The 23,016-nt window shown below is 40.4% G+C and overlaps 1 protein-coding gene across 1 annotated transcript in view; it reads left to right on the top strand.

Annotated features, from left to right (window-relative positions):
- CPA6 (carboxypeptidase A6) overlaps nucleotides 1–23,016 on the top strand; it is a 266,324-nt gene that overhangs the window by 91,583 nt on the left and 151,725 nt on the right. Inside the window, exon 2 of the mRNA XM_081258400.1 lies at nucleotides 15,429–15,504. Within this exon, the coding sequence (XP_081114526.1) occupies nucleotides 15,429–15,504 (76 nt within the window). The remainder of the gene's footprint in view (nucleotides 1–15,428; nucleotides 15,505–23,016) is intronic.

Here is a 23,016-nt window from a genome sequence, read left to right as displayed (position 1 = left end):
GGGAGCTTGCCCTCCCAATTCTGCATTCTGTATTAATTGTACATCCACAAAGCAGTAAACACAGTCACCTCCAGAGATATAAAGACCATTCCTATACCACAATGAGTATGTTTCCCAATTTAATTTAAAAAATCCCCTCCCCAAACCAAATTAAAATCCTAAAAAAACCCTCCAAATCTCCAAACTGAGGAACACATTTGGCAAGAATGTAAACAGATCCTGGTTTGTTGTCCACGTTTCACTGACCATATCCCCCACTTCTGTTCTTAGTCATTTCAGTCAATTCTTATTTTTGATTAACAAATAAAAGTCTAATTTAGAAAACTGGCTCATAGCTTCCAAGGGAAGCTTTTCCACAGCTTTCTATAACTGCTTCATCCCTGTAATGTACAAGAAGGCAAAATATTTCTGCATGACAAATTTCCAATAAAAATTCCTCAAATCTCTTGTAGAATTAAAGCCTCATTAAAAGCCAGTGTCCGGGCTTGCCTGGTGGCGCAGTGGTTGAGAGTCCGCCTGCCGATGCAGGGGACACGGGTTCCTGCCCCGGTCCGGGAAGATCCCACATGCCGCGGAGCGGCTGGGCCCATGAGCCATGGCTGCTGAGCCTGCGCATCCGGAGCCTGTGCTCCGCAACGGGAGAGGCCACAGCAGTGAGAGGCCCGTGTACCGCAAAAAAAAAAAAAAGCCAGTGTCCACATTTTTCTGACCAGCGGGGCAGACGCTGGATTGGCTCCCTCAGCATCTACTCCAACCCCTACTCGGGGGTCTTTCTGGCCAACAGAGCCTACAGAAACCCAAGCTCCCTTGGTTCTAGATGTGATTTAGGTTCCATTTGACCCTGACTCAAATTTGGAGCTAAGTGGAGAGAGACACCGTGATACCAAACCAGCTTTGTACGTATGAGGAATATGCCTCATGACCTAAGCAGTGCTGTTCCCTCCCCGACTCTTGTGCCTCATGTGATTTCTACTGAACACCCAAGTACTAATTTTACAAACAGAATGAAGGAATAACTAGGAAAAGAGAAATTCTGGCAAACAACTTCTGGGAAATCCAATCCTATTTATGATATTTTACTATACTCTAAACATTTTAGGCACTACTTAGGAGAAATGAGTATCATGGTTTTAAATACTAACCGTATGTTAATGTCTCCTAAATTTCTGCCTCTGGCCCCCAGCTTCCTGCTAAGCCCCAAATTCGTATCATCAAACTGACTCCTCATCACCGTCTCCATGTCTAATAGGATCACAAATATAACATGTTCAGAAAGAAACAGGAGCTTGATATTTTCTGCCAAACCTGGCTTCAGTCTTCTCAATGTCAGTGAATGGCCAAAATGTGGCAGTCATCTGTGATTCTTCTAACTCTCCTCTGGTTGTATAAATTCAGCAGTGAATTCTGTGGGCTTTACTTCTAGTATATCCTGGATCTAGCCTCTTTCTCCCACTTCGTTAGAGAAGCCACCTCTGTCCTATACTGCAGCAATCATCCTACTGGTCACCTTGCTCTCCCCTCTCCCTTCCCTTCCCCCCAGAGTCCATTCTCCACACAGCAGCCAGGGTGAGCATTTAAAAACATAAATCAGATATTATTGTCCTGATTAAAACCCTCGGAGAGCTTCCATTGCACCGGGTATAAAAACAGAACTCCGTACGCACGTCCAGGGCTCCATCACGTGATCCTCCCTGGTCATCCCCGCCCCAAACGTGGCTTCCTTCCACGCACCCCTTTGTTCTTGGCTGCAGACTTGCTGTCCTGCTGTCCTCAAGGAGGGCCAAGCATGTCTCAACTCAGGGCTCTTAGCACTCTTCCATGGAATCCTCCCCTGCTGGCTCATTTTAATCCAGGTATTAATTTAAAACTTGATTCGGAGGACGCTTCCTTGACACCCTATCTGAAATAGCACCGCGGCCCCCCCACAGTTTCTATCAAATTACCTCTTACTTTATCCATAGCTCTGTCACTATCTGAAACGCTGTTTGTTAATTTATTTACTCATTATCTGCCTCCCTCACTGCAACATAAGCTAGATGATAACAGAAAATTTGCTGCCTTGTTCATTACTGTATCTCCAGCACCTGGAAAATGGCAGTGATAGGTATCTGTTCGATGACCAAATATTTTGCTTCATCAGATACATCAAGTATTAATATTTAAAATAAGAACTCTGAGTTCCTCTCTCACCTGCAACAAGAATGTCTTTCCTCCCTTCCATGATTTTCTCTTGACAACTTCACAACACCTCCAGGGAAGTGTGTTCAGTCTAAGGGGTTACCATCTTAAAGAGAGAACCGGAAATCAGCCCAGAGAGCTAAGAAAGTCAGCTCCCCACTTCTCTACTCATGCCCCCCCTTAAAAGAATTCCAGAAAATAATGCATCCCTCACCCTTTTTTGTTTAACATGATATCATCATAAAGATTTGGGAAAATTGAAATATTGTGAACTTCATTACATCTATGCTGACACAATAATATTTGACAAAATGGTGTTATCACCTGCTTTAAAATAGAATTTTCTCTAAACCTTGATTCTGCAGATATAGCTCATTTAGGAAACTATGTGCTATATCCACTAACTGGCAAAGGAAAACTTCATTGTCAAGCCAATCAGCCAAATCAGACTTGGTTTCTATCAGGAAAGGCTGCCTTCACCTTTCAATTCATACTTTTATGATAATACACAGCCCCTTCACAACCCTCTTCCTTCTTAAATTGAATTCTAAGATATATGATAGATAAGATACAAAGCTTGGCCATAAGTCTGTTGCCTGGATGCAATACGTGCCTTCATCTTCAATGTGTTTTTACCAGTGTTCTCTTCGTTCACTCTTCAGGGACCCCGCTTCAGGAGCAATGCATTTGGTTGTTAACAGGTGATGGAAGAAGCGAGATTGTTAGATGTAAATTGTCCTCACTCCTTCTCCTTACTTTGTGATGTATCTGAATATAAACTTTCCCATCCTATTTCTAATACCCTACTTACCCGCATGAGATATGATATGACAGGGAGAGGCATGAAGTCCCACCATGGGCTTACGGTACCTTGTTTAATTGTTGATTTATTTGATACCCCTGAGAATTTTTCATCCTCAGAGCAATGCACTATAGTAAGATAAAGGATGGGCTAAGGTTTGCCTTTTTTCTGAGAAGTAGGAGGAGCCTTAATCTTGGGTGAAGCGCTTCCTCTAAACTGAAGGTAATGCCTTAAATGGACTCAGCTGTGAGCCATCACTAGACAAGGCCCTGCAGCTGAGAGAATGAGGCTTGGAGATTTTGGACAACATAGGCAGTTTGAATTTTATTCCTAACGCTACTAGTTGGATAGCTTGTGGTTTTAAATTCAGTGATGACTGTATTTTTCTCCTCTATCCAGAGCCAAGTCCAAGAAAGGTAAGTATTCCTACTCTTTCTTTTCACAAGGCATTCTTTCTGGCCATCATTTCACTGAGGTTGTTATCTTTTTTTTTTTTTTTTTTTTTTGCGGTAGGCGGGCCTCTCACTGTTGTGGCCTCTCCCCTTGCAGAGCACAGGCTCCGGATGCGCAGGCTCAGCAGCCATGGCTCACGGGCCTAGCCGCTCTACGGCATGTGGGATCTTCCCAGACCGGGGCACGAACCCGTGTCCCCTGCATCGGCAGGCGGACTCTCAACCACTGCGCCACCAGGGAAGCCCGAGGTTGTTATCTTTAAGGACTTCTGTTGGTGTCCCTGATTTGAATGTTCCCCTTGTTCAGATTCTAGGACATCAGCGATTACCCAGATGCCCTCAATCAGGGTGGCCACTGTTTCAATGTTATCTCAGCATTTTCAACCTGTTAGGCTTTCCCCTACTTTACTGCCAGCCTACCCATGCATATTAAAAGATACACTACACACACACACACAAATTTCAGTATTGCTGAAGTTTTTTACTGAAAGGAGATTTCAAGATATTTAGCCCAACAAGTTATTCTGGCAGATTCCCACGTGAATCTCATGCACACTCAAATTTCAAAACCACTAAGCTATTATATACCAATGACTCTCAGTCAACTGGGACACAGATCTTCGTTTCAAGTATTCAAGTCCTTCCATATCGTCTTCTCTGATAGTTCCAGCTAAATACAACTCCCTGACCGGCTTTCAGGGAAGGGTTATTAAGGCAACATTAGGGGTGAGGGGTGTAGGGTGCCTGATCAGCTCATGGACATTCATCTGATTGGTTGGTGGTGAGGTAATGGGGTGGTATTTCGGGAGTCGACATCATTAACCTTCTGGTTCCAACAAGTCTGGGGTCCACATGCTTGTGTTAACCTCTTCTACCTGGTAGGGGTTTTGGTGTCAGCAAAACAACTCAGCGATATGGCTCAGGATATTCTCTGTAGCTCTTGACGAGGAACTGTAGGTCCTTATCTTTGTTTTATAGCTAAACTACTGTTACTTCATCTTGCTTGACTGTTGCCTTTTGTTTCTGTAGTTTTTACTTCGCTGATTGAATTTGCTCTTCAGAACTAGGGGATGGCCTAGGAGGCTAAAGCTTTTCTACAAACAAGAGGTGGAGGACATGGGGTTCTGTCCCTGGGAAGACCCCACGGGGTTCTGTCCCTGGGAAGCCCCCACAGGGTCCTGCTTGATCTCATTTTCTGTGTAATTTATAAAACATTGATCACATGCTACCTTATATCACGATAATTGTATAAGGCATTACTTATGTCTTATATACCCATCTAGATTATACATCTTTATACTAGATTATATATGCTCTATACTCACTTCCTTTTTCTTCCCCACCAGGGACTTGCATGGAATAATTGCTACATAGATATGTGTTGAATGAACGATTTGTTCTCCATTGCGGTAACAGTTTCCTCAGATTGAGTCCTATTCTTAAATATCACAAGAAGGACTTGTCAAATACTGATTTGACAATGATGTGTAGAAAGTCCTTGAGACATAGTGAAGATAATATCTTACTGTAAGAAATTAACTTACTGACAGGGTTACCTTTTATATCTTTTTCCTCTCTGACCTGTGCTAATGAGAGAATAGGAAATTTTCAAGCCTTACAATGGAAGCCAATTTCAGAAATTTAAAACATAGCAGTTTACAAAAAGCCAATTTCATTTCAGTTCAGATATTTCTTGATCATTCATTACAGATGAGACACCATGGTAGACATTCAACTTCTTGAGAAAATTTCTGTTAGAAAGTGAAGTACAACACTTAGGCTTTTGCAGACTATATTTTTCTTTTCTCTCCTGTTAAAATAACTGTAGCAACAACAACAACCAAAAAAAAAAAAAAGAAGAAGAAGAAGAAGAAAGTCATCACTTCTGCTTATGCTTAATGTTAATCCGAGAGTAAAGTCTAAATCTTCATGTCCTAGGCAAACTGCCATACGAAGCTTCTTCATGTTCTGAGTATTTTATATTGCAACTATAAACCATGACCAAAGAAGGGAAACTCCATTTAGCTCTCTATTCTCTGCCAAGTTGTCTCTTATTTATTGCTTTTTAATGAAACTTTTCATGTGCATCAAAACACAATCTTTCAACAAAGGAAGTACAGCTCTGAGACCTTTATAATATAGAATCTATGTGCGTACATTAATTTTTCTAGATAGGATTACTTAATGGTTTTCTTTGTGCTCGGGCATGAGATTTTTTTGTTTAATAAGTGAACATCCTATTATTAATTCTTCCACAAGATACAAGTTTTCAGAAAAATCAGCAAATATTTTAAACCATCCTATTTTTCTTGCAAATACGAGATGACTCTTAGCTATTGAGTTCCATAAATCTTCTCCTCTGAAAGCACCCACGGTTTTTTAAGCTGCCACCAAAATTAAAGGGATGTTTTAGAGAATGGTATTTAGGGAAGAAAGAAGGAATGTCAATATGTGTTTTCCCACCTGCGAAGACTTTGCTTACTATTAAATAACAGTAAATTTAATTATTCTATGGGTTTTCCTTATCTCATTCCTAAAAATAGCCAAAATAAGTAAAATTACTGTTATTGTGCAACATGCTTTTGGTTACAAGTAGGAGACAGCTGACTCAAACTGGCCTACACAATAAAGAAAAGTTTTACACTGTATAACAGGCAGTCCAGAGATAGGACAAGCTTGAAGGTTGGTTGATTCTACAAGATCACTGAAGACCCAGGTTCTTTCTGTCTCTTCTCCCAACAGTCCACAGAATCTGCTTCACCCCAAAGTTCACTCCCTTCTTTTTTTTTTTTTTTTTTCTTGGCGGTATGCGGGCCTCTCACTGTTGTGGCCTCTCCCGTTGCGGAGCACAGGCTCCGGACGCGCAGGCTCAGCAGCCATGGCTCACGGGCCCAGCCGCTCCACAGCATGTGGGATCTTCCCGGACCGGGGCACGGACCCGTGGCAGGCGGACTCTCAACCACTGTGCCACCAGGGAAGCCCCACTCCCTTCTTAATTACAGGCTGCCAGTGCCAAGCAGGGTTACACATTGCTTATGTTCAGTAAGAGAGTGAATCTTCTTTTTCCCCTCAACCTTGGAATATCAGTCCTTCCCTTAAACCTGATTGGGTCCATTTATAGCACCTGTCCATCTCCAGACTACCAAAAGTGTCCAGGGGATATCCATCCTCTGATTGGCTGATCAAGACTCATTCCTGAAACGGGGTTGGGGTGTGTATCTGAGCAAACCAGTCCTGTTAGGGTTTAAGGAAAGGACAGTGGATTTAAGGGGGGCAGTCAAAAGCATCCACTATAGTCATCTACTCTGGTACCTTGTGAAGGGCAACATTAGAAATCCTTTTCTACATCCAGGTAAATTGTGTCTTTATTGAAAAATGGAACATGTGTAGCCTGTACCAATAGAGAGAACATCTCTACAAGACTATCTCTGAAATTATTTTCCCTTTTTGTTTTATATAAATCGCTGTTGTAGAAAATGAGATTACCTAATATGTGCATTTCTGAGATGCCAAAGAGCTGCCTGAGAAGAAAGGAAATAGTCCCAAATTAAGAAACTGATCAACAATTAGAATCAAATACCTGTGAAAATGTCGAGAAATAAAAGCACCAACAACGACCAAAGAAAGTTAAATAGATCCACAACTAAATCATGGTTTGTTTCTGATATTTACAGTGAAACACACTTAGCAAAGCATCTGCTTTCAGCTTGTTAAGCTCTAAAGGATGAGAAAAATATTTTCCTGTAGAGGTAATAATAGTAGCTAATGCACTGCGAGGCTGTGTTAAGTTAGGCGTTTCCCAGACAGTATCTCACAGGGACGGTGAGTGTAAGCCCACCATGGCAGGAACTGCTCTATCCCTAGCATCCACCACTGTGTCTGGCACATGATGAAACCTTAGTAAGTGTGGCCAAATGAAATAATTCTCACAAAAACCTTATGCAACAAAATTCTAGTGTTTCCCCAATTAAGGATTAGGCATCATTGGCTCTAAATGTTTACACAATTTGGTCAAGTGGTGGAGCCCTGATTGGAATCCAACCTTATTCTTTTTCTTCCCTAAATGAACAAGGAACTGGTTCAGAGAAGGTAAATCCAGTGACTTGGAGACAGGACAGTGACTTGGAGACAGGAATGAAAAACTGAAGTATCTGAAGTTTATGTGTTCTTAATACTGGTGCATTTGCTGGGTTCAAAAAAGACACATTCCAGATACGTCAGACGATAGAAGTTTATCATAAGGAAGCACAAGGAAAAGGGGGGACTGTTTCCAACCCATGTCCCTGGAACCAAACGATCATTCACGGAGGGCTGTGTGTCAAGTGCCTGTACTCCCTGCTTGAGGACTTTGCCAGTGTGGCCACTTGGCTGTTCCCTGGATCTGGTGCCCCTGCTCCAGATCCTGCAAACTCACTGGTCCTTTTCTTTTATGTCTCAAGAGCAAACTCCCCAAGATGGGATCTGACTGCATCGACTGTCAGTCACCGGCCATAGAGTGAGTCCAACTGGGCAGGACTTACTTGTCATTCCACCTTACTGTCCACGGACTGTCTTTAAGTTGGGTCTCAAAGTAGGTGTGGTCCCAAGGGAAGCAGTTACACGACACCAAGCAGAGGACAGACGACAGACAGGTCACACATTCTGAGGCTACTCAGGAGGTCTGCTACAAGTAGTTTCCTCTTGAGAATCTTATTCATTCTTCCACTCAGCAGATTAGAACAGGAGAGAACATGAAGGATTTGAGTGGATGCCATCAGGAACCCTCAAAGTGTAAATATTGGATAAAGCGAAAAAATGCTGAAAATGCCAAAATGTAATAATAATAATATCAAACATCTATAATATCTCGGACTCTGTGTCAGGTATTACTCTAAGCCTTTGACTTGAATACTCATTAAACCCTCACTCATTTAATAGTCCATGAATTAGGTACGAGTCTCCCCAGTCTGTAGAGAGAGGGACTGAGGCACAGAGAGGTGAAACACCTTGCCTAAGACCACACAGATTGTGCTGGCAACTTGCCTCCAGAGTGTGTGATGTTGCCACCCTGTCATTGGTTTGAGTGGATAACTGAGCTTTGGAGGGAGAAAGAAGAAACTTCCAGGTGCCAAACATTTGGGGAGGGGGGAAGCTACAGTGAAAAGAAAAAGCTGATGCCTTGAGGTCTGGGAGTCAGGACTTTGCAAAGGGGCCCTCAAGCTGATGCTGGGGTTCCAGTGCCCACAGTGGGCAGGAGTGGGGAGCTAGAAGCAAGTCTGCATAAAGGTTGCTTTTCTGAAAGCACTTTTCTCGAACTGTGGAGAAAAACTTCCCACTCAGCTGGAAGAAACTGAGGGAGATTTTACTTTCCTAGGGATGTGGGAGATAGGAGACACCTCTGAAAAGCAGATACCCCGGGCCTTTACCATGCATGGGTGTGAGCTCCTTCACCCTCTGCATGATAGAGGAATTTCGAGTAAGACAAAAAAACTGGCCCTGGACCCCTCAAGACCAGCTCCAAACCATTCTGTAGAGATACTCACACAATGCAGGATTCCCACAAATAGATTACAATGTATTGAATTCCTGCTTATATGGAGTTTAGAGCTTAGTGGAGAGATGTAGACATTAAATAATTATGGTGAGTGTAATAGGAAATGTATAAGGCATTGGGAGAATACAGGAAAGAACAAGGTGACTGAAATTTTCTGGATATCAAAGAATAGTTCCATGAGGACATAATGGTTAAGCTGCCATCTTCAGAGTATGTATTAATATTAGTCTGCTGGGGCTTTGGTGACAAAGTTCACAGACTGGGTCACTTCAGCCACAGCAACTCATTTCCTCACAGTCCTAGAACAGGAAGTCTGAGATCAGGGGGTCTGTGGGTGTGGTTTCTTCTGAGGCCTTCTTCTCCTGTGTCTTTACATGCTCCTCCCCCTGTGAGTGTCTGTGCCCAAATTTCCTCTCTGAAAAGGACACCAATCGTACTGGATGAGGCCCCACCCTAATGACCTCATTTTAACTTAATTATCTCTTCAAAGACCCTATCTCAAAATACACTCACATTCTGACATACTGGGGGTTAGGACTTCAAGATATGAGTTTTGAGGAGAGATCCACACTTAGACACGTGCAACAACAATGCCAGATGATTTTCACAAACATGGAATGAAGGAGGAGGAAAAATGTGGGAGGGAGAAGGATGGAGAAAAAATATTTTTTAATCATTTTCAAGGGAGGAAAGTACTAAGACATTAATTCTAGACATGAAAGAAGAGGTATTTGTTAAGGTGGTTTTTTTTTGAATTTTATTTTATTTTATACAGCAGGTTCTTATTAGTTATCTGTTCTATACATATTAGCGTATATGTGTCAATCCCAATCTCCCAGTTCATCCCACCACCACCACCCCTCCCCCATGCTGCTTTCTCCCCTTGGTGTCCATACGTTTGTTCTCTACATCTGTGCCTCTATTTCTTTTAAGGTTTTTTTAATTTATAAAAACACTGAAGAAATATAAATAAGAATCGTAGCTCACAAACCAATAGATATGAAAAAAATTGGCAAAGAAAATTGGTTAACTCTAAGAAAGGCAGAAAAGGAAGGAAAAGGCAACAAGAACTTATAACAAAACAAAAAATTGTAAGATTAAAACCACACATATTAGGTATGATAATTAATGTGAACAAATACAATTCTCCAGCTAAAAGTCAAAGTTCTTTATGGATTTAAAAAATTTAATCTAGCATTATGACGTTTGCAAGAGACACATCTGGGGAAAAAGCATAAGAAAGAGATGGGCAAAACTGTGCCAGCTAAACAAAAAGAAAGCATGAGTGGCATTCATATTAGGGAAAATGGAATTCAAGGTAAAGGCAATTTAAATGAGCCAAAGAATGATTTTTCTAAGGATATTTTGTTCGAATAAAAGTTTCATTCCATTCAGAAGATGTAGTAGTTATGAGCTTATACATAACTATGTATCATCAAAATACATGTTATACATTAATATATAACATATATAACTATATATACATCAAAATACATAGATCTTTATATATAATAAGCATAATTGATCAATAAAAACAAAATGATTCCTTAAAAGACCAATAAAATAAATTTTGCAGAATCTGATTGAGGAATTTTTAAATATCCCACAAATACCATTAGGACATAAAAAGGGGACAAAGCTACAGATAAAGAAAGATAGGTGTCTTAAATTGTAACACTTTTTAATAGTTTAATATATTTTATAAAAATAAGTGGATGCTTTTCCGGGAAATGTAAATTACCGAAAGCCCAGAAGAGAACCAAACACACCATTATCCACAAAAGAATTTAAAATTAAAACCCCCAACCACCAGAAAGAAACAAAAACAATAAAAAGGAAGAGGAGGTCCCACCTTCAAAGATTTTATGAGTATATTCTACAAAACAATCAGAAGCATAACTTCTGTGTCATTCAAATTGTCAGAGCATATTACAATGGTAAAAAAAAAATCCCTAATTAATCCCATGAAGTAAGCATAATGTTGATTCCAAAACCAGACAAAAGTGATTCAAAAAGAACATGATGCTTTAAAGTTGGATTTTAGAAAGCCTCCCTTACAAATATAGGTATAAAACTCTGAAATAAAATATTATCATATGGAATCCAGTTGTTTATTTAAAAGGAGCATTTTAAAACCAAATTAAGTGGAAAATAGAATTTAAAATGAATTAAGTGAAAAATAAAAGCAAGTTAGTATTATAGTGTTATAAAACAAATCACCGTGTGTGTGCGCGCACGCGTGCATGTGTAAATGCAAAGAGTCTGGCGCGAATCACAGGAAACTGTTAATGGCTACTAGGGACAGATGGGAGGTTTGGGTTGGAAGAGAACTGGGAGAGGAACTTTATTATTTTACATCCTGTGTAATATTTTAATTTTTATAAACATGGATTCATAAACTAGCTCTGTAACTTACAAAGAAATGTAGAATTTGATAATAGAATTGTGAAAGGTCATGCCAGGAGCTAGAGGAAAAATCTGGAGAGCTTCACATTTATGTCTTTCAAAAGGAGGCTGAGGAGGAGGACTCTCAGGTTGTCCATACACAGATGTTCTTCCGTAGGTGTGGTCAAGGCATAGCGATGACTACAGCAGGCATCAAACTCCAGTGACACGGTCTTAGGTGTTATGCTTAGTGACTAAGTCAGAGGAAGACAAATACTGTATGTTTTCACTTATATGTGGAATCTAAAAAATATATATATAACAAAACAGAAAAAGACTCATAGATTCAGAGAACAAACTAGTGGTTACCAGAGGGGAGAGAAGTAGGGGGCGGGGAGAAATAGGTGAAGGGGGTTAAGAGGAACGAACTGCTAGTTAGAAAATAAGTCACAGGGATGTATTGTACAGCACAGGGAAAATAGTCAATATTTTATAATAACTTTGATGTGTAATCTATAAAAATATTGAATCACTATGTTGTACACCTGAAACTAATAAGTCCATTATACTTAGAAAAGTTAAATATATATATATATAATTAAATTAAAAAATAAAATGAAAAGGCAGCTGGGAGTTCACCCCTCGCTCCTGTAACAAGGACCCTGAGACCCGGACAGATGGTAACAAGTTTGAGGTGGTATTCTCTTGCTGAATTCTCTTCTCTAGGAGTATACATTCTCATTAGACATTTAATAATAGTTTTTCAATTGATTAAATTTTTTTAATGTGGTTGCTACTGTACAGAAGGTTTAGTCGTCAAATTTACAACCAGACTTGATGCTAGCGTTATAGCAACATAACCTCATTTGTCCTGTAAGACAAGGGGACAAAATATAAGTGAATCATGAGTGAATACATATTAATAATTACTGGGTCATTAGTTATCTAGGATATCCTGCCGCCTCTGTACTACATCCTTAAACTGTACTTAAAAACATCTGCAGTCTTTCTCTGACAACTTTATATAGGCTGAGTCAGAAATACCTGATTTACCCCCATCTTAATCCCAAAGGGTAACCAAGGGGTCTTAAAATGATGTTGTCACGTAGTGGTTGAAAAAACTGATAAATTATAAAGGAAGCCTCAGTTCGCCTTCTATGATAGTTGGGCACAGCTAGTTTATCTAAGTTCCAGTAGCTACTTCACTACCTGAAAATTTCCTGTGTGTGGTCCTGAATTATTGTTCGGCACTTCGAAAAAGACTAGCTATCAGATCTAGGGAGAGTAAGCTTTCTGTTTGGTAAAACAAATGGGGCATTTGGAAGGCATTTGGTTTTACATGCTGAATAAAGGGCTCTTGGGTTTTGGTTACTGGCTAGTCTACCGATATAATTTATAGGCTTACAAAAAAGTATGGCATTTCATGGACTTTCCTAAATAGCTTTCCTTATTCTCTGCTCTTTGATAAGTAATCAAATGGTAACGTTTCTCAAGTCACACCTGAAAATTTCTACAAGCTGAGATGAAGTGAACTTTTTGTGATACAAATGACAAAGCTGGGTTTGAACAATCACTTTCAGGGTTAAATAATCCCAGGGGTGGTCCCCTTTTATCTTACACTGACAGAGGAGGAACCAATTGTCAGGTTGCATTATCTATCATCTTAAAAAAAAAAAAAAGAATCTGCCCATGGCTGTAAAACAACTACAGATTGCTTTCTTTGCACTCTTGAGGAGCTGACAGGGCCCCAGATGGAGGTGTTTTTCAGCAAGCTGTCAAGTGATCCATCCCTCAAAAACAACCATATCATCCATAGGAGTTGTTTCTCTTTGCCAAGAATTATATTGGTTCAGGTGGGAGAGGCCAGGATATGATGAATCCAGGAAAAACAAAGGCCAGAGAACTGTGTAAACAGAAATGAAAAAAAGAAAAGGTGTAATTACATTTAAATTCTGAAGGTCATTTTTGGAGTTGTTTTACAGTGACCTGATTTTTTTCCTTTCCTTCTACTTTTTAATTCTTTCCAGAAAAGTGGGCTTTATGACATGGATAGTGAGAGGTTGCTTTGTGTGATTTTTGAGGAAATCAAAGCTACAAAGCCATATTGAGTAGGAGTACCTAAAACATACTAAATTATCATCAGCAAGCCAGGGGTCTTTTAATTCATAGGCCTAAGAAGGTGTAACAGGATCATTTGAAAGAACACAGCTAAAGTGATTGGAAATGGACACACAGCCCTAAAGAATGACTGTCCAACAAATCTGGAAGTCTCCCTTGGGCTCTGATGTCCTCCATATTAATCTTACCTAGCCTTTGAGACTGCTATTCATCTAAGTAGTAAAACCATTGGAAAAGCATGCAAATTCTATTCTTATTCTGATACAACTTTGAGGCTGGAGAGAGAAGTTGTGACTGAACTGCTAGAGGGTTTCTTTTTGTGCTTTATATATATATGTGGTGTTAATAACATTCTTCTTTATCTCCAGTCATTGTACAGTGCCATAGAGGATGATGAAAAATATGCATTCCCCTTGTACTTAGTTTTTCCTTACATTTCCTCTAGAAGCCAATTACTCTCAATGATCTCCTTTATACAATCTGCTAATAATAATTTAATAAGTATATATTCCATGCAAAACACATGGAACAGTTGTGATTATTTTTTTCCTATGATAAATGAATTGCTTTTTTATGGAAGTACAGGTGATTTACTATGTGTTAGCTTCAGGTGTACAGCACAGTGCTTCAGTTATACATATATAGTTGTGATTATTATATACCAGAGCCTCATGACATAATTAGAAAATAGTAATACCTGTCTGGCACACCTGGGGGAACAGTCACCACCACAGAGAACTCTCTGATGGAAAGCCTGACACCTCCAGTCTTCTTAGGCAATTCAGAATCTATAAAGAGTGTTCAAATATCCAACTGTGGTAAAATTTTAATGGCTGTAAAAATTGATCTTAAATTTTTATCACTTTAAAAATATTGCATAAACCACAATAGAACATGAAAAAGAACACATTTATATGTATAAATGAATCACTTTGCTGTACACCAGAAACCAACACATTGTAAATCAACTATACTTCAATAAAAAATAAATTAAAAAAAATAAGAATAAAAAAATAAATTTTACAGCCATCAGTATCTCATGGCACACCCGCAAATAATTGGGGGCCCTCCATATACCAGTTGGGAAACTCTGTACTTGAGAAATAAAAAGCCCCGTAGAGATGGGCTTATCTTTACTATTCTCAATCAATGGGAAGAATCCAAACCAGAAATGTTCTGCTGTGTATGGATTTCACAGGTTCTCTCATCAAAAGTCACATTATTTTTCAGCATTAAGTTAAATTTAAAAAGTAGTTTTGGGGCTTCCGTGGTGGCACAGTGGTTAAGAATCTGCCTGCCCATGCAGGGGACACGGGTTCGAGCCCTAGTCTGGGAAGATCCCACATGCCGCGGAGCAACTAAGCCCGTGCGCCACAACTACTGAGCCTGTGCTCTAGAGCCCGCGAGCCACAGCTACTGAGCCCACGTGCCACAACTACTGAAGCCCATGCTCCTAGAGCCCATGCTTCGCAACAAGAGAAGCCCGCACACCACCATGAAGAGCAGACCCTGCTCGCCGCAACTGGAGAAATCCCGTGTGCGGCCATGAAGACCCAACACAGCCAAAAAATAATTAATTAATTAATTTTTAAAATAAAATAAAAAGTAGTTTGTTTGTTTGTTTTCCCCTGTCATCAGGAGTTTTCGTTCTTGGTATCTGCTTTGACCATGAGCATTCTTGTCCTGTTGCCACTGTGCCTGTGTTTTTGGCCTTTCTCTGCTTGAGTGTCAGTTTGTAATCTTCAAAAGCTGATGAAAAAATGAATAGTGTTCAGACAGAGAAAAAAAGACCAATACAATCAGAGAGTAGCAAGGACAGGATAAAATTCCTGCTGGCCAGCCAAAGTTTTGCTGTTTTTCTTAAATGCAGAGGCAGTTTTTTTAAAAGGTAAGAAGATAGAGATGGTTATATCTTTATGTTTGAAAGGTAAATATCACCATTGTTTTCCTTTTCTTATAGTGATAAGGTGATAAGACTTATTCCCGGTACAGAAGAGGAAGCATATGCACTGAAGAAAATATACCAGCAACTGAAGGTAAGCGAGTGTCCACTCACTTATCATTATGCTCATAATGTGTTTACAGTGTTTTGCTGACTAGAGTTGAATAATTGGACTTCATTAGTCAAGGGAAGAAAATGATAAGAGATAGCTTGAAAGTGCCTTTAAAGGATAGTTAAGGTTACTCAAAATATTATATATCTGACCAATTATCTGTTTACTAGTTCATTTATTTTCCATGTCCCTTAGTAGAATGTAAGCTTCATGAGAGAGCTTGTCTATTTTTGTTCATTGCTCTGTTCTCAGTGAGTGTCTTGAATATCCTAGGAGCTCAGTAAATTTTTTTTAACAAATGGATTTAGTTCGTAATTTTCCAAAGCTTCACTTCTCCTTGAAATCTCCCTGCTGATCATCTAGACACTTTCCTTCTAATTAAAACTTCAAGCAGATGTGAGTTGAGGAAAAGAAAGCTAGAAATTCAAGTTAATTAATTTTGCTATGTTTCAGTGCGTCCGATAAGAGAATTTTGTTGGCAAAGGTTGAAGGGCTTTGATTATTCAATCTTTGATGAATTCTATGGTTTTTAGAGTTAGAGGGTTACTCGTCTCCCCATTACTACAATATAACTGAGTGTTAACTTCAGCTAAAAGCTAAAAGCTTATGATGAGAAGTGTTGTGATGGGCTCTTTTCCATGCCTACCAAGAACAGAAGCATCCCATAAAGTATGTGGTGGTTTAGCTTCATTTTAATGGACAGCAAAGGAGACTTGCCAGGGAGGCCTCATTAACCTTCAGTGTGGGATAGACAAGCAAGTGTCCTGGGACTGCCATACAGTCCTACCTGGAGACGGTGTTAGGGGGATGACGGAGGAGGGATGACAGAATCTGTGGCTTCTGGAGATATTTATAATTATCAGACTTTGGGTCTTTTATTTTTGCTCTGATGTTTCTCTTTGACATCTTCCCTTCAGGTATTGAATTTATTTGCAAATGAGGTTTTGAACTTTTATTGATTTCCTTTCTTCTTCCTCATCTGCAGCCCCTACACATGCAGTGTCCTGTTTAAGCTCGGGGGTCCCATGGGAAGGACTCAGAGTGAGGATGCAGGAGCTTATTCCAAACTGTTGTGATTTTACCCAGTACCAGAGAGACTGTGCTCACCAGGCATTTCCTAAACCTCCTCTCCCCCTCAAAAAAATCCCTGCTTCTGGGCACTGACATTGACCTTCCTCTGGTCACATATGATCATCATCAACCCCATTATAGCCTTTTCAGCAGCGATACCTGAACACTCTCTGAATAACCCACCAGGGACTCAAAAGTTACACAAAAACAAAGCAAGTTTCAAGCAGAAGTTTCTGTCTCCATTGTGTTGTAGAAATATCACTGGAAAAAAACAATAGCCCCTTTACATCTTCGAGTGCAGTATTCCAAGGAACAAATATTCTGAACCAAATATTGGAAAACATGACTTGTCAAAGGACTTTTCTCCCAGTTTGTGAAGATATTTACATGGTAAGCCTTACAGAGTTATAAAAATGAAATTGCATCATTCTGTATGCAGTGATCACTTACCATTATCAAAAGCAATAAGATTACATCAGTGAGAACTGTGGGGATTACTTATAAACTCATCAATCATTGTAGCTGGAACCGAAAGATGTTGAGCACAGACAGGACAGTGGACCCTAATGACAGCACGTTTACATTGTGCCTTTTTTGTTCTTAAAAATGATGCTGCATATTGTTTTCATTTGGTCCTTAAGGAAAGGGAATAAACTAGGGGAGGAAACAGTTTGTATGCAAAGGAGCTTAGAAGATAACCGAGAGAAGAGGGGAGGGACTGGTGAGGAAAGAGGGGAACAGAGTAAGGGGGGGGTGGGGAGTTAACATTCCAGTGTTGACATGTTCTGGTGAGTCCACGTCACAATTACATCCAGCCCCTTGCAGTCACTACATGCCAGTCACAGTGCTAAGTGCTTTCTATGAATTGCCTCATTTTAAGGACCCTATGAATTGGGTACTATCATTACTGCTATCTTACAGATAGAGAAACTGGGAGAGACAGACAGAGGTTAAGGAACTTGCCCCAGGTCATAGTGCAGAATTGGGACACACATCTAAGCAGCGCCAAACCCTCTGGAACCCAGGTGAGGCTACCTCTTGCCTCTAGCCTGTGTACGCTGATCGTCTTCACAATGGAGAGGATTAAGGCCAAGTTTCCAGGGCATTGGAGCCTGGTCTCAGAATGTGATCATTATCATGCTCTTACTTACTTTATTCCTTGAGTCAGGGGTCACCAAGACCACCCCCGGGTTCAGTGATTGCAGGAGGAGGCTCACAGCTCAGCCTATAGTCCTAATCAGACCTATGATTTATTACGTAAAAGGATACAAAGCAAAATGAGCAAAAAGAAAAGGCACATGGCGTGAAGTCCAGGAGAACCCAGGCACAGGTTTCCAAGAATCGTCTTCCAGGAGAGTCACACAGGATGTTCTTAGTTCCTTCGGTAACAAGTTGGGATGACACACGTGAAGCTCGCCATAGACGTAGCGCCTGGGGATTTTATTGAGCCTGATCACGTTGCCCCCTTGCCTCACACACACCAGAATTCCAGGCTCCTGCAGGAGAGCAGGGGTTCAGCGTGAGCTGTACTGTTTGCACAAACACTTTAGGCACCGTGAACTGCTCTTCTCGGTGAGGCTGGTAGGGGCCCTCCCACACTCTAAGTTCCCATGCCCGTCTTGCAGGCAGGCCGTTCTAAGTCTAGCAGATTCGGGCCTGCTCTAATAACTCTTTTCTGCACGTTTCATTTCTTTCGCTAAAGAACTTGTTTTATTAGGCTGAAGTTGGAGGCACTGAGCTTAACTCAATTTCTATCAAGAAGCATCACGTTAACTTGAGGTCGTTTTACATTCATATGATTTCATCCCATGAGCCTCTTGCACTACAGAAAGCAGCAGCTCTGGCTATAGGCAGAGAAAAGAGCCTGCAGAGGAGAAAGAATATGAATGTCTGTCATCTGATGCCCTGTGGAGCTGATGGGACAGAACTGGGGCCATTGTTAACATCTCCTTTGCACACCCTGTGCACCGCCTCCAAGGGGAAGAGAGGAGGGTTTGCTGGGAGGCCTTGAGTTGCCTTCTTTCCCTACAGCACAGTGTGGCAGACAGAATTCTAAGGTGGCCCCAGCATTTCTGCCCCATGGTGTACACCCTGCATAATCTCTCCTCTGAGTGTGGGCTGGGGCCTGTTAATGTGATAGAATAGTCATTCTCTTGATATGTAAAGTATTATGCAGCAAGAGGGAGATTACGTGGGGTGGGCCTAACCTAATCAGGTGAGCCCCTTAAAAGCAGAGTGTTTTCTCCAGCTGTTGGCAGAGGAAGAAGTCAGAGAAGTGCTCCCCCCGGGCACATAGTCAAGCTGCTATGTTGTGAACTGCCCATGGGAGCCATGTGATAAGGATAGTGGCTGCTAGGATGTGAGAGCCTCTGCAGCTGACAGGCAGCAAGGAAATGGAGATGTCAGTCCTACAACCATAAGGAACTGAATTCTGCCACAACCATATGAGCTTGGAAGACAACCCTGAGGTCCAGATGAAATCCCAGCCCAGCTTTTATCTTGATTTTTGCTCAGTGAGATCTTGAAGAAAAAATCCAGCCAGCTGTGTCTGGACTTCTGACCTACAGAACTGTAAGATGATAAATGGGTATTATTTTAAGCTGAGTTTGTGGTAATTTGTTCTGCAGCAATAGAAACGAATATGCACGGTAAGATAGCATTCCTACATGTTGGCCTTTGATGGCTCTTGGTTTAATAGCATATATGAATGCTTTAAGTTACTTTTTCTGATTTCACTGACTGTAACCAAGCATTTATGGAAAAGTGAAAAGCAGTTGAAATATATGCTTAGGCTAAATTCACAGTGCCTTATCTGAAACCTGAACAAATGCAAAGTGTATGTGCATTGTTGAATGGAATCTGAGACAGTATGGTCAGAGCATAGCTAATTAGACAGAGAAGTGCTGTTACAAAGCTGGTTACTTTCCTAATTAAATTTTATGGTTTTGCTGAAGAATTAAAACAAAGTTAAACAGAAAACCATGCCTCCAGAGAACTGGATTGAGAAAGTACCAACCAATTAAACTGCTAATTAAGAACATAACCATGATTTAAATAAAGTTATGATGGAAAGGGGATAGTTTGCAGGTGCGTAAAATTAAAGTCCAAACACCAGATTGGACTAGATTTCTTCACAGATTCTTTGTGCTCTGAAGGAATAGAAATGGCTTTATGTAAAATCACAAAGTTTCTCTTAAGAGAACTGACACAGCCTTGTTGAAAGAAAAATTAATGATGTTTGTTTCCAGTTTTCTCATCAGAGATCTGTAGGATAAAAAACTGTCCTGTATCCAAAAGTTTATTGTTTTTTCAAACTAAAACATAGCCTCAAAAATATTAGTTTTCTTGATATCTTTGAGTGACATATCTAGACTCATAAATTTCCAAGGGAAAAAACTGCACTTCTTATGAGGAAGCCTTCATCCTTTCTCCTTTGCTTGGCTGTGAACTTGGCTGCTGCCTTTCCCAGGTGTGACCTCTCTCCTCAGTATCATGCTATAGTTGAATGCGCTTTTCTCTAATACTCCTTGGTACCCACCCAAGTCATGCAGCTGGACCTATCAAAGCTCCAGGACACCTGTGGTCCCTAGGAGCTTACAAGCTCGAACATCCAACTGGATGGTGGAATGGACTGGGAAACTTGTGAGAAGGAAGATGGACGATAGAATTCTTGCTATGCGAGTTATTTGTTCCAAGTTTCATTAGAAACCAATTGTGCCATTAGAGGATCTCTTAAGCATGGCTGAGAAAGGCAGAATTCTAAGATGGCCTTCAGAATTCTTAGCCCTGGTATATACACACCTTCTCCCAGCTGTTCCATCAAACACTAATCTAGGTACTGCTTTAAAAGGATTTTGCAAATGTAAGTAAGGTACCAAATCAGTTGATCTTAAAATAGGGAGATTATCCAGGTGGGCCTGACCTAATCAGGTGAGCACTTTAAAAATAGAGTGTTTTACCCACATGACTGCAAAAGAAGAAATAGAAAGATGGACACCTGCTGGCCTGAAGGAAATCAAACATCCAAGCTGAGAGCTGCCATGTAACAAGAAACTGCAGGAGGACTCTAGTTATTGACAGTTGCCCCCAGTTGACTAGAAGAAAACAGAGACCTCAGTCCTACAGCTACAGTGAAATTTTACCAGCAACCATTGAGAATGTAAGAGGATCCTGAGCCCCAGATGAGACTGAAGCCTAAGCTAACACCTTAGTTTCAGCCCTGTGACACCCTAAGCAGAAAATCAAGCCACTTTTGACCTACAGAAATGGTAAAGTAAGAATTGAGCCGCTAAATTTGTGGTATCTTAGCAATAAAAATCTAATAAAGTGGCCTCAAGCAGCCAGTGACCCAGTGAGCTAGCTGATGATACACAGAACCATTATGAATGATATTGAAAGATAAAAGTGAAGAAGAGACCAAAACTTTGATCTGTCAAAATGTTTGCGGCAGGAAATAGCATTTACCTTTTTTTTTGTTAAAGGCTTTGTAAAGTAATGAAGCAACATTACTTTTGCTTTCTCTGGCATGATTTTTGAAAGTAAGAAAGCTCCTTATAATCCAGACAGATGTCCAAATGCAGTAATGGATTAAATTTCAGGAATAAAAATTTCAGACGTGGTATGCAGTTTTCTCCCTCTGTGTGGCTATATTGAGTAAACTCAATAACAAAAACATATTAAGAGAAACAATACAATCTGTGGGAAAGATAGGAATACATTGGAAACATTTTTTCAAAAGTAAAAAAAAAAAAACCCTACAGTACTCTTATTATGACTACCCCAGATCCTTTATTTAATTTACTCAAATAGGTTGACAACATGACCTTGGACAAATACCACCATATTTTTTTAATAGATCTTTATTGGAGTATAATTGCTTCACAATACTGTGTTAGCTTCTGTTGCTCAACAAAGCGAATCAGCCATATGCATACACATGTCCCCATATCCCCTCCCTCTTGCGTCTCCCTCCCATCCTCCCTATCCCACTCCTCTAGGTCATCGCAAAGCACTGAGCTGATCTCCCTGTGCTATGCGGCTGCTTCCCACCAGCCAACTATTTTACATTCGGTCGTGTATATATGTCGATGCTACTCTCACTTCCCCCCAGCTTCCCCCTCCCACCCCAAGTCCTCAAGTCCATTCTCTATGTCTACCTCTTTATTCCTGCCCTGTAACTAGGTTCATCGGTACCTTTTTTTTTTTTTTAAGATTCCACATATATGCGTTAATGTATTTGTTTTTCTCTTTCTGACTTACTTCACTCTGTATGACAGACTCTAGGTCCACTGTATTTGAAGTTGGTCAACTTAAATGTTTCCTTTCTGTTTGCAAGATGTCTCAGTTTTGATGTTTAAACAACCTGCTCTGAGAAGAGTTTTTAAACTTTAAAAGTATTGGGTTGGCCAAAACTTTTGTTCAAGGTTCTCCGTAAGGTGTTACGGAGAAAGCCAGACGAAGTTTTGGTCAACCTAATAGTTGCGCTTACTGGATGATAGTAATTGCTATTCCTAAAGTGCTTGAAACTGGACAGTTTGAGAGGTCAGGTCCAACCAGTCTCCCATAGAAGGTGATCTCAACTGAGCTCATTCATGCATCTGCCATCACTCTCACGTCTAGTGGTTGGCTGTGTGCTGGGATGACAGGACAGCTGGACCATGTGTCTCTTATGGTCTAGCTGGCTAGCCTGGGGGTCACAGGGATCCAAGAGGAAACTTACAAAGCTCCTTGAACCCAAGCTTGAAACTCAGATATACTTCTTGTTTGTTTCATATAATTTTTTTAAATTGGGGTATAGTTGTTTTACAATGTTGTTAGTTTCTACTGTACAGCGAAGTGAAAGAGTTCCCTGTGCTATACAGCAGGTTCTCATTAGTTATCTATTTTATACATATTAGTATATGTTTGTTAATCTCAGTCTTCCACTTCATCCCACCCCCCCCTTTCCCCCCTGGGTGTCCATACATTTGTTCTCTGCGTCTGTGTGTCTATTTCTGCCTTGCAAACCGGTTCTTCTGTGACATTTTTTTTGATTCCACAAATATGTGTTAATATACGATATTTGTTTTTCTTTTTCTGACTTCACTCTGTGTGACAGTCTCTAGGTCCATCCACATCTCTACAAATGACCCAATTTCGTTCCTTTTTATGGCTGAGTAATATTGCATTGTATATATGTACCACATCTTCTTTATCCATTCGTCTGTTGATGGGCATTTAAGTTGCTTCTATGACCTGGCTATTGTAAATAGTGCTGCAATGAACATTGAGGTGTATGTGTCTTTTTGAATTATGGTTTTCTCTGAGTATATGCCCAGTAGTGGGATTGCTGGGTCATATGGTAATTCTATTTTTAGTTTTTTAAGGAACCTCTATACTGTTCTCCATAGTGGCTGTATCAATTTACATTCCCACCAGCAGTGA

This window comes from Mesoplodon bidens (genome assembly GCF_964165515.1).
Source record: "Mesoplodon bidens genome assembly, chromosome: 16".
Taxonomy (NCBI): domain Eukaryota; kingdom Metazoa; phylum Chordata; class Mammalia; order Artiodactyla; family Ziphiidae; genus Mesoplodon; species Mesoplodon bidens.
Note: the sequence above shows the minus strand (reverse complement) of the source record. Positions and strands in the feature narration are given on the sequence as shown.